General features: G+C 35.1%; 1 protein-coding gene across 1 annotated transcript in view; it reads left to right on the top strand.

Moving 5' to 3' along the window:
• Window positions 1-12177, top strand: part of LOC107534861 (EMAP like 5) — a 47242-nt gene extending 35065 nt beyond the window's left edge. Inside the window, exons 16-22 of the mRNA XM_087818667.1 lie at window positions 86-179; window positions 1144-1244; window positions 4842-5044; window positions 5664-5775; window positions 7292-7419; window positions 8335-8476; window positions 12146-12177. Coding sequence (XP_087674793.1) covers window positions 86-179; window positions 1144-1244; window positions 4842-5044; window positions 5664-5775; window positions 7292-7419; window positions 8335-8476; window positions 12146-12177 — 812 coding nt within the window. The remainder of the gene's footprint in view (window positions 1-85; window positions 180-1143; window positions 1245-4841; window positions 5045-5663; window positions 5776-7291; window positions 7420-8334; window positions 8477-12145) is intronic.
• Window positions 12178-12603: the final 426 nt, after the last annotated feature.

Consider the following 12603-nt stretch of genomic DNA (forward strand, 5'->3'; position numbering starts at 1 on the left):
ATGATGCTGTGGTTTTGTATGTACTGAATGGTTTTTATCTTCTGAATGTTAATGGTCAGTATGTCTCTCTGATTAATTTTCATAGCTGATGGGAAACGTTTGGCTTCAGTTGGAATAGATGACAGCCACACTATTGTGCTGTGGGACTGGAAGAAGGGAGAGAAACTTTCAGTAGCAAGGTAGGGAAAAAAGTTGATAACACATTGCAAAATATTGAAATTACTTTGGACTTAAAATTTTAAAAAATTGAAACAGTTTTGAAATCAAGCAAACATGTAAGCTTTTTCTATCATTGCCATCTTTTTCACCATCGAATAAGTAATGTAATCATGGTAAAAAGACCAATGATTTTGGGATTCACTTGTAGATTTAACCCTTGAGAACCCACTTTTTAATGTAACTGTAATATGACATTGGAAATAGCTACTATCTAAAATTTTCATTTATAGGCAGAGTGAATTCTACTGTATGATAAGCTATTATATAGCTATTGGAAGCATGATAAAATGCTCTTATTATATATTTGAGTGAATGAAGATATTTACATATACACATATCACAAAGAAGCTATAGATTTTTAAGTTTTTTCTGTTATACTCTTCATATTCTAAATTTTCTACAGTGAGCATGTGTTATTTTAATAATAAAAAATATTAACAATTTCTTTGAAGTAGGAAAGACTGTCTTTTTTAAACTTCCTATTCCTCAAAGTGAGACATTAAAGCATTTAAAAATACTTTTTTCAAAGTACATAGACAATGCCCAAATAAAAGAGTTTAAGAGGAACTTTGTATTTGGAAACGCTGTATTAAACTCTAGCAATATATTTTTTAAAAATTATCTTTAACTCATTCATGCCACAAATAGCATTTCCTATATGTAGTACTATAGTAGGTATCATGCAAAATAAGTTCCATTTTTAACTGTTCCTATCTTTTAAGATTCTGTTGAGAAGAGTTAATAGTAAATTAAAATAATGGTAAAATAACAAATGTACAAATGCATGATAACACACCCCAAACCTGAGAGACATGTGGCCAACCATTCAATAATAGGGCAATCAAGATGGGGTATGGATTGGGCGGAAGATTATTACAGGAGAGATTTAGCTTAAGAATTAAAACATTTTGGTATTTATTTCAGAGGAAGTAAAGATAAGATTTTTGTTGTAAAGATGAACCCCTATGTGCCTGATAAATTAATTACAGCTGGGATGAAACACATGAAATTTTGGCGTAGAGCAGGTAAGGAAGTGCTGCTTTTTATTTCTTTGAAATTTAAGAAGTTACTGCTTTTCAAAGTGATTTAGCTAAGTGCAGTGTGATATTGTAGACAGGATCCTGGAACAGAAAAGAGACCTTAGAAAAACAGGTGAAATATGAAGGAAGTCTGGAGTTCATTAATAGTAATATAGCATACGTGTTGTTTTCTTAGTTTTGATATATAATCTGTTCGAATGTAAAGGTTAACATTAGGGGAAACTAGTAAGGGGTACTGTGTATGAGATCACTGTGTTATCATTGCATCTTTTATGAAAACCTAAAACTATTGAAAATAAAAAGTTAATTTTTTAAAAAGTGATTCACAGTTGCCTTGGTACATTTTAAACAAATACAAGATTTATTTTATCATCATTTATTGGCTGCAGTGATGTAGTAGTCATATTTGCAAAAGGATTTAACTTATGAAATTAACCAAGTGATGTCCAGACTCCCTTTTTTCTGTTAAAGACATTTTCTAAAAATTCTTTATATGCTATAAAATGATATAGAAATGGAATGTTTTATTACTTTAGTTATTTATAACTGGAAATTAATAACTGTGGTAGAAGTTCATATTTTAAAATGAAAATGTCTGTGTTCCACATAGATTAGTATACTTATAAATTCCAGCAATTTGACATCAAAGTCTCAGTACTCTTAAACCTTTCAGATGAAATATGTAAAGATAGGAAGAAGTGAAACATATATTAGAAAAGAATAGGCTTTCTGAAGACATTTCCCAAGTTCAAGTAACTTTCAAATTGTAAACCACATAGCACACAAGTCAGTTTTCAGCCTTGGATTTAATACTTTATCACAAACTCCTCTGATCATAGTGTATACACATTTACAAAGTAAAAAGTAGTATTTTCACATTTGTAATTTTCATTCCTGTACATTTAAACAAAACTTTAATTTGAGTACCTTAGTCAGTTGGAATTGCAATTACCAAGCAAGTAATGCTTATTATTTCTGTCTTGAGAAAAAAAAACTAACTTTTTTTTGAAATAAGAGACTTAAGGTAAGTAAATAGCCTTAAAATGAAAAGATTTACAATTGAAAAACTTTTTTCCTTAAGTTTGAGAAGACATAGTAGACCTGAAACTGACCCATAAAAGGATAAATGATGGTAAGGCTTTGCTGTGCATTTCAACTTTCCTCCTTTGGAGATTCTGATCCACAGACTTTACTAGCCAAGTGAGAAATAATCACTTTATTAATCTAATTTTTCTTCTTATCCACATACTAAAACAGCTTCAAACAGTTGTTTACCTTTTCAGTTGGAAAAGGTTCTCCTTTCTCTTTGGAGAAGTCAGTCTGGTTTTGTTCTCCTTCATCATTCCACTGATTGCCCTTCCAGGTTCACTGACAACTCTGGCTGCCATGTTAAGAAAAGACAATCTTCTGAATACATTTGGAATATCACCACTTTTCATCACCTTCATGCTACCACTCTGGTCTCTGCTGCCTTTATCGTTTGCTCACATGATTGAAAATCACCTTCTCTCTTCATCCTTGCCACTCTTCAGTTTATTCTCAATCCAGAAATCAGAATGAACCTGTTAATAAATGACATGCTAGATCCTGTCATTCCACACCCCAGTGTTTTTCATCTCAGGTAGAGTAAAAGTTGAGTCCTTACAATGGCCTGTAATGCTGCCTTGGACTTCTCTGACCCCATCTGCCATTACGGCCTTCCTTACTGTCTTTGCTACTCTATGCTGGCCTCCCTAGTTGTTCCATGAAGATTCTTATCACATCCTGTGTTGGGGCCTTTGCACTTACTGTTCCCTCAGCCTCTAGCACTCTTCTTGAATGACTTGCTCTTGCAACCTCCTTCAGGTCTTCATTCAGATACCACCTCATGGTGAGGCCTTTCTTGACCACCTTACTTAAAATGGACCCCTCCCATTCCCTAGCACCCATCAGCATCTGACATATGTACATTGTACTTCTTTCATATTCATGGACTGTCTCTCACTAGGAAGTTCCATGAAAGAAGGGAAATTTGTTACCTGTTTTGTTCATAGCTCTGCCCCTCACACTTTGAATAGTGCCTGGCATATAGAGTTCATGAATAAATAATGAGTTCAACTAGGAAAACAGGAAAAAGATATCAGTGGGCAATGAATGGTCAATAAGATAGGAAAAGATAAATCTCATTAATCAGAGAAATGCAAAATAAAATCACAATAAAACTCAGTTGGTATTTCAAACCCCTCAGTCTGACAATACCAAGTGTTCCTGAAAGGTGGAAAGGAACTCCTTTCATTATTAACGGGGGGAGTGTAAATTGATGTGTCAGCTTTGGAGAACAACTTGGCAACACATAATACCTCTCATCTATACAATGTTCCTTTTCATATGCCCAAAGCCATTCCTAGGCACTCGTAGAGAATCTCTTACACTTGTATAGAAGAGGCATTGTTTTCAATAGCAAAAGCAACTTAAGTGCCTCTTAATAGAAAAATGGACACAGACTGTGTTATATTGATGTAATGGAATGGTATATAATTATGAAAATGAGTTTTCTAGAGGTGCAAATCAACACATATAAAACTCCACAAATCATTAGTGGAGAAAAGCAGGTTGCAAAAGAATACATACAAAATGGTATTTACAGAAAATTTTAAAACAGGAAAAATAGCCCGGCCGGGCGTGGCTCAGCAGTTGAGCGTCGACCTAGGATCCAGGCGATTGGGGTTCGATTCCCAGCCTGGGTTGCAGGCTCGATCCCCAGTCGGGCGTGCGGGAGGCAGCCGATCAATGACTCTCTCATCATTGATGTTTCTCTCTCTCTCCCTCTCCTTTCCTCTCTCTGAAATCAATAAAGATATATTTAAAAAAAAACAAAACAAAAAACCCCAGGAAAAATAATATGACATATTGCCTAAGGATTCATAAGTAGCAAGGAAAATACGTATCAAGGAATGCATGAGAATAGTCCACAGCTTCAGAATAGCAGGGATGAAGATGGGAGATGGGACTGGCATCACATATCGGTGGTTTGATATGTAGGTGTACTTTGTATTTTTTTAATACCTTTTTGTATTCTTAAATGTGTCATAATAAAAATTTTGAAAAACTAAAGTGCTTAGGACTGCTTAAAACTGTTTTTAAAAGTATATGCTTTTGTTTATTCAAAAGGCTATGGCCTGCCCTGACCAGGTGGCTCAGTTGGTTGGACCGTCATCCTATACACCAAAGGTTATGGGTTCAGTTTCCAGTCGGGGCACATACCTAGGTTGTGGGTTTGATCCCTGGTTAAGGCATGCACAGGAGGCAACTGATCAATGTTTTCATCACATCAATATTTCTCTCTCTAAAAATCAATAAACATATCCTCAGGTGAGGATTTAAAAAAAAAGGCTATGGCCTGAAAGCAGCCCTAAGCGTGTCTGCCTCAACCAGGCAAGGAGTTGCCCAAGTCACTCACTGAGAAACCGTATTTTTCTTTTTAACTCTTTTTACTGTTACATGTCTTTCTATTTAAACAAAAGCAGTAGAAAAGAAACACTACTGCTTTATAATTTTATATGTTTTGAAAGTAGTACCTTCATAATATTTTTTATGAACCAGGGGGAGGATTGATTGGAAGAAAAGGCTACATAGGCACACTGGGGAAAAATGAAACCATGATGTGTGCGGTGTATGGATGGACTGAAGAGATGGCTTTTTCTGGAACGTCCACAGGAGATGTGTGTATCTGGAGAGACATCTTCCTTGTAAAAACAGTTAAAGCACATGATGGGCCAGTGTTCAGTATGCATGCCTTGGAAAAAGTAAGTAACCTAAAGACATTTTAAGTTAAACAGAATTTGATCATGCAGAGTAGAGCATTTTCACAAGTAAATGAACATTGGCATTCAGCTTAGCTGAGCCACTCAGTAATAATCTGTGAGCTAGTCTTCCTGACATTCTTTTGTTCCTCTTTCAAATGCCTGAACCCATAGGTATGCTGTTTAAAAAAGAAGTTTAACTTAATGTGTATTAATCCCTTACTATGTGTCAAAAATTGTTTAAGTGTGTTATATATTGTCACCATGTCCTGTGAGGTGCTACTGGTATTATCCTTTCTTTTAAAAGGGTGGGATTACAAAGCCTCCAGGAGAATATGTGTAACTTGCTGAAAGTAGTAGAGCTACCTTATGGTTCCAAGTTACAAACTGTACTTTTAAAGTCCTATCCTAAAAATAGCATGTTTAGTATCACTGTAAATACTTTTGCAGATTCCATATTGATGTTTAAAAATATGCAGTGGATTCTTATATTAATTTCTGTTAATTACAAGTAGTAACTTTTGCCTATAAATGTTCTTTTCTCTAGAATTTTTCAATACAAAGAAGCCTGTTATTTTGAAATAGTTAGATTTTTATTAACTTGAAACTTCTACTTTTATAGGGATTTGTTACTGGAGGAAAAGATGGTATAGTAGCTCTTTGGGATGACTCCTTTGAAAGATGTCTCAAAACTTATGCTATAAAAAGAGCTGCTTTGGCCCCAGGATCTAAAGGTGATTCGAGATTTAATTTACTTTGTAGGAAAAAAGATTAATGGCTCATTAACACACGTGGCCACTGAGGTGGAGCACATGGAATATTTTTTTTTCTTTTCGCTAGACAGGCATCCGAGTTAAATGGGAGAACCACTTAACTGAATGCCAGAATCACTGCTGTCCTTTCAAATCTATTTTCTGTGATACACATGGTAAAATATTAACCAAGAACAAGATTATTAATGTTAATTTTTAACATTTTTAATTGTCCAAAGAAAATTGCCACTTGAACATCACATTTACCACCAATCAGGAGTTTGTTTTCAAACTCGGTGTTTTGTTTCACAATGAAATCTCCTGCTGTCCTATTCAGTCCTGCCTGGGATATGAATTTTCCCTTTGTCCAGTGTAGCCCTGCTGTATGCGTTCCCCATCCTTTAGTCACTTAGCTGCCTCACTTACCAGATCAACCGTTGTGTTATCACAGTTTTTGTATTCAAGGAACCCTTCTTTTGCATAATAATGGCCCCAAAGCACTAGAGTAGTGATGCTGGCAGTTCAGGTATGCTAAAGAGAAGCCGTAAAGTGCTTCCTTTAAGTGAAAAGGCAAAAATTACTAACTAATAAGGCATTTTAAGAAAAGTGAGTACAGTACAACAGGTATTTTGAGAGAGAGAGACCACATTTGCATAACTTTTATTACAGTATATTATAATTGTTCTTTTATTATTAGCTATTGTTGCTATTCTCTTACTGTGACTAATTTATAAATTAAACTTCATCATAAGTATGTATAGGAAAAAAACATAGTACATATAGGGTTCAGTACTATCCGCAATTTCAGACATGCACTGGGGTCTTGGAACATATCCCCTATGGGAGGGACGCCAGGGCTACTGTACTGTTACCTAGAATTTGCCCTTTCCCTTCTTGTCCCTTCCAGTTACCTGACCATTATTCATTTTTCAAATCTCAAACATTGTTTCTTCTAGAATAATACCTTTCCCTCCCATTCTCCTTCCAATAAAAGGTTTAATTCACTTATTGTACACCTTTCTCAGTGTGCTCCTCATACAGGCAGGGTCTGTTTTTCTCATCATATGCTCTGTGAGGGCAGGAGCTGGCTCTATCATGTTCACCAATATGTTTCTGAAGCCTGCCTAGGACACAGTAGACACAAGTGAATTAATCTTAAATTCGAGTTGAATTAAAATTACTAACCAGAATATTGTTCATTCTCTTACAGGGTCAGGAGGTGGATAGGGGGGTACAGATATGAAAGGAAAAGAAACAGTTATCAGGATGGTAGGAGGGGATCTGGGATTATATAGACTCTTGCAGTTGTAGTGTATCAGTGATATGTTTGAGATTAGTAAATTGGGGAAAATGCAGTGCATTTATTAGAATACTTAAAATATAGGAAAAAGCAACCTTATAATGTGATTTTCATTGTCAAAATAGCATCATTGGCAGTATATATCCTTGTATTATTGTAACTTTGTACCTAGAAGAACATCTCCATTTAACATTTCAGGTCTTCTCTTGGAAGATAACCCCTCTGTACGTGCCATTTCATTAGGACATGGTCATATTTTAGTTGGCACAAAGAATGGTGAAATACTAGAAGTGGATAAAAGTGGCCCAATAACACTTCTGGTCCAGGTAATTGCAAATGTTAATGTGCTTCTTTTTCCTTTGTATACAGTTGATTCAATACATAAGAGCCAAAGTTGATAGTGGTAAAAATGATGTACTTTCCTTTAGAAACTTGAGTGTTTGGTGTGGAGGAGGGAGCAGTAGTTTCAAGTCTTATTGGGTTGACACTGAGGCCCCAGTATTCTCCGGCACTGCAGCCAGGGTAGGGCTACATTTCAGAATGAGGGTAGGCACAGGAAGGGAGATCCCACTTCTCAGCAGCACTCGCCAAGACTTTAGTATCAGTAGCAGGTATCAGGGGCAGGATGAGAAATGCTAACCTCTACCCCTTCTGGGAAGATAGCCCTCTAACTAAACTGAGGGGTTGGAGGGGGAGTGTTCTTGGTTTCATCAGTCCGTTGTGGAGTTTCCACATCAATGAGTTAAGAGGGAGAAGAGGAGTGGGTCTCAGTTCAAATACTGAAGACTCTCGCTGTTCTTAATGAATTTAGATTTTCTTGAGTAAATATTTCTTTAGTTGTTGTTTCTCCTTGGAACCATTTCCAGAGATTTTAAATCTTGGTTTTTAAAAATTATTTTCACCACATTTACTGGTCAGGAGGTCTGTGGAACTCCTTGCTGTGTCATGCAGGATGTTCCCCTTACGTGGCATTTATTAACGTTCCAGGGCAGCCAGTTTCTAGTCTCTCCACCCAGTGACTATTTTAGGATTTTAAGTTAATTTTAATAGTAGCTTGATTATATTGTAATTGTGGAGATAAAGTTGTTACAAAGGTATTTTATGGTGTATTCCAAAGATTAAAAGTTTTAGGAGACTTATTATTCATTATTTTATCATATATTATCAAAAGTTTTATCTAGTTTTCTTCTAAATACACATAGCTTTAGGTTAAATTGATCTTAACTATGTTTTCTTTATAGGGACACATGGAAGGAGAAGTGTGGGGTTTGGCTACACATCCTTATCTGCCCATCTGTGCTACTGTAAGCGATGATAAAACCTTAAGAATATGGGATCTCTCTCCTAGCCATTGCATGTTGGCTGTCCGGAAACTGAAAAAGGGTAAGAGGCTCTCAGACTTGAACATAGATTAAGTTGTCACCATTTTATAACCCTCACAAATATAAGAAAGCAATGGTCAGAATATAAAAAGACTAAATATTTATTCTATATCCACTTGCTCATGATGCTGTATAAACAAAATTAATTATACCCAGACTTTACTTTATGGGACCTCCTCTGATCATCCCTATTTTGAGCCAGTTTTCAGCTGGCTCATGTTGGAAGAAAGAATATAGGAAGGAAACAGAGGCTAAGTTTTCTACCCTTTATGACTATGGATTATGTGTAAGTCAGAATTAAAAACTAAGAAAGAAGACCTTAACTTAAAAAGGGGTAGCAGAGTTGATGGAAAGATATTTTAGGATGAAATAGAACTGAGCACATTTGTAGGAGGCAAATGAGGCAAGCCTATCTGAGTAGAGAGGCAGAGGGTGCAGTTGTTGGAGTAAGGCTGTTTCTGTCATCCTAGGGCAGGTGAGAATATACAAATAGCTTCAGATTTCTTAGTGAAGTGGTAGGGATTGTTATTTTGTAGCATAAGGATATTGTAGGAGGAGCTTTGGTTGAAAAAGTTAGGAATTGTGACTGTCAGAAATGTGATAGGATCAGCAGATGGACAGGATTGTCTAGCTGTACTGAGAGCTGAGCTGAAGTTATGTAACATGAGTTTGTAGTTCAATCATTTAATTTTACTTCCTCCGACTAACTTAAAAGTTAGAGTCTATCCTCTTTTTCTAGGGTTACTGTTAAATATTTAACATGTATACTTATCTAAAAATCTGAAGCTAATCAGAATTTTTAGATCACTTGAACGCCTGTCACTGTGCTTCCCCCCCTTTTTTTGTAAAGCTATTGATGTCTAGCCTTTTCATTCTCTGGTGTTTTGTTTGTTGGTGAAAATTAGAATCACCAAATATTTCAGTGGTTCTGTAATTGAACTGTCAGTGTAAAAGGTTAAAAAGGATTCCAAAACCACAGTCACACCTCTCTGTACACAGAAAACCACATTACCAAATATTATTTTCTTCACAGGGCCGTAGGAAGTCCTGACCCATCAAATTTGTAACATACTTGGTTTTCATACCCATCACATTTTCTTTTTCTTTTTTTAAGTGAAGTATAATTGACATATAGCATTATATTAGTTTCGGGTTTACAATGATTTGATATTTGTATATAATGTAAAATGATCACCACAATAAATGTAGTTAGCATCCATCACCATACAGAGTTACAAAAAAATTTTTTATTGTGCTGAGAAGTTGTAAGGTCTGCTCTCTCAGCAGTTTTAAAATATGGAATACAATATTCTTAACTATAATCACCATGCTGTGCGTTATACTCCCATGGCTTATTTCATAACTGGAAGTTTGTACATTTTGACTTCCTTCACCTGTTTTGCCCACCCCCGAAAGCCCTCATTCAGACAGCTATCAGTCTGTTCCCTGTATCTGTGAGCTTTGGGTTTTTTGTTTGTGTTTGTTTTAGATTACACATGTAAGGGAGATCATGTATTCGGCTTTCTCTGTCTCACTTACTTTAGTTAGCACAGTGCCCTCAAGGTTCGTCTGCGTTGTTGTAAATGGCAAGATTTCACACTTTTTTATGGCTATTTAAATAATACCTGTGTGTGTGTGTGTGTGTGTGTGTGAGAGAGAGAGAGAGACAGAGAGAGAGAGAGAGAGAGATTTTCTTCGTCCAGTCATCCATCAGTGGGCCCTTAGGTTGTTTTCATGTCTTGGCTATTGCAAATAATGCTGCAGTGAATTGGAGAGTACATATATCTTTTTGAGTTAGTGTTTCACTTTCTTCAAGTAAGTACTCAGAAGTGGAATTGCTGGATCATATGGTAGTTTTATTTTTTATTTTTGAGGATCTCTGGGGTTTTTTAATCCTCTTCGGTTGGACATTATTGTCTTACGGAGTCAGAATTTACTTATGTTATCTATGCTTATACTTTTCTTTGTTCACCTTTTCTTCTTATATGTCAGACTTTTTTCTTGTATCATTTTATTTCTTCCTAAAATACAGTCTTAGCGTTTCTTTAATTAAGATTTGTTGGAAATTCCCTCAGCTTCCTTTGTCCAAATCAGTGGCATACCAAGATCAGACGGGTGGGAGTGGTCTATTCCGGCAGCTGAAGTATTTTGCCACTGACATCACAATTCTTAAAAAGCAAACTGTTTTTATTCGGTTTTATTATTGTTGTTTTAAATTTTCAGTAGGCAATATATTGTTACTCAGGGTGAAGTATTGCCACTGCCCTGCCCTTAGTATGCTGCTAGTCTGAACATGCTTTGAATTTTGACTTTCATTCTTAAATGCTAATTTAACTGCTTCTGGAGTTCTTAGTTGAGAGTTATTATTCCTCTGGTTTCCACTGTCCTCTTTTATTTTGTCCTACAGTTCTGTAGCTTAATAAAATCATGCATGTATGTGTTTTATTTTAATATATTCTGTTTAGGATTTGGTGTGCTTCCTAAATCTGTGGATTTATTATGTCTTAGATAAGTCCTGAAAAATTGTCTGCCTGAATTACTGGCTCTTTCTAGGACTAGATATTTATATTAGATTGCAGAGAAGAGTCATTATTCTGTATTTTTGTTTTTGAATATTATTCTATAATCACTTTTTAAAAATTCCTGTCACCATTGATTCAAGAGGAAATCAGGTGGATTTTTATAACTGCAAAGGGATATGTATGGTTTTATACTGGTTGAATTAATTATAACCATCACTGAAGTTATAATGGTTTAAATATGATAAAACACAGTTAATCTCTTTCAAACATTCAGTAAGCAAATACAATTTTCTTCAAGAAATGAATATATAAGAGGTTATAGTCTTGAGGCTTAACATTCTATTAAATAAGTCATTATAGTTAATGTGGACTATCTTATGAGAATTTTGCCAAGCAAATCAATTTTATAGTAACTAGTTACAGAATAACCAGAAGTATGAATATTCAGCATGAATAATGTCCATATTCTTGATTTCTGTAAATACTTTCTAAATATTTGCCAGCCTTTTACACTTATATGTATAATGATGTATTGGAAAGTTCCTGTTAAAACTTTGTATCCCTTGGCTTCAGCTGTTAATTATAATTAAACCTGAATTTTTAATAGACTTTTTATTTTTTTAATTCTACACTATTATTTTATGTCTTGGATCCTTTTATATTTTCTTTTTGTCTCTGTGTAGCATTCTAGAAAATTTCTTAAGGTCTTTATTCCAGGTCTTAAATTTTTTTTTATAGCAGTTGTTTTATACCTGCTGTTGGACCTACCCATTAGGTATTTAATTTTTATAATTCTCATTTTTTGGGCTTCTTTGTGTTTTCATATTTGCCTTAGACTTTTTATAACATGCTATTCCTTGCTTACTTTTTATATTTCCTCCTTTATGTCTTTAATCTTAACTAATCAGGTAAAAATATAAAATCCAGTAATTCTACAGACTAGCGAATCTGACCATGCTATGTATTTCTTTTTTCTGTTTTGAGGCTATTTTCCTGCTGACTCCCCTCTGGTGGTCCATTTTCTTGTGTGCTTGAAATTTTGGATTGTAAATTCATGTTTGGTTGGGCTTTCTTTACCTGTGGGAATCCTCTGAGGTCTGAATCGAAGGTGTGTTCTTCCAGAGAAATTTTGTATTTTCTTCTGCCAGGTGCCTGGAGTGCTACCATCCAGAACTACTAACAATTCATTTCTTTAACTGGGATTGTTTAGATCATGTAAATAGTATAACTTCAAATCTAAGATCTGCATAAGCCCCACCTTTGTGAATTCTCAAATATGATTTTCAACTCCTCTAGAACCCAGGCCAAGATAGACAAGTCTAATTCCTGATGTCTTTCTTTACTGCCAGGCATATTTTTTTTAAAAGTCTATTCTTCCCTTAAGATATGATTGTATTTCTGGAGCAAAATGACAATGCAGGTATTTGGAGAGTATTTTTTGACAAAAAATTACATGTAATTAAATAATTGTATTTTCTTTCTTTTTTTTTTTTTTTTTAATATATTTTTATTGATTTCAGAGAGAGGAAAGGAGAGGGGGAGAGAGAGAGAGAGATAGAAACATCAGTGATGAGAGAGCCATTGATCGAGCCCACAACCTGGGCAC

Source organism: Miniopterus natalensis, chromosome 1, assembly GCF_054644295.1.
Source record: "Miniopterus natalensis isolate mMinNat1 chromosome 1, mMinNat1.hap1, whole genome shotgun sequence".
Classification (NCBI taxonomy): domain Eukaryota; kingdom Metazoa; phylum Chordata; class Mammalia; order Chiroptera; family Miniopteridae; genus Miniopterus; species Miniopterus natalensis.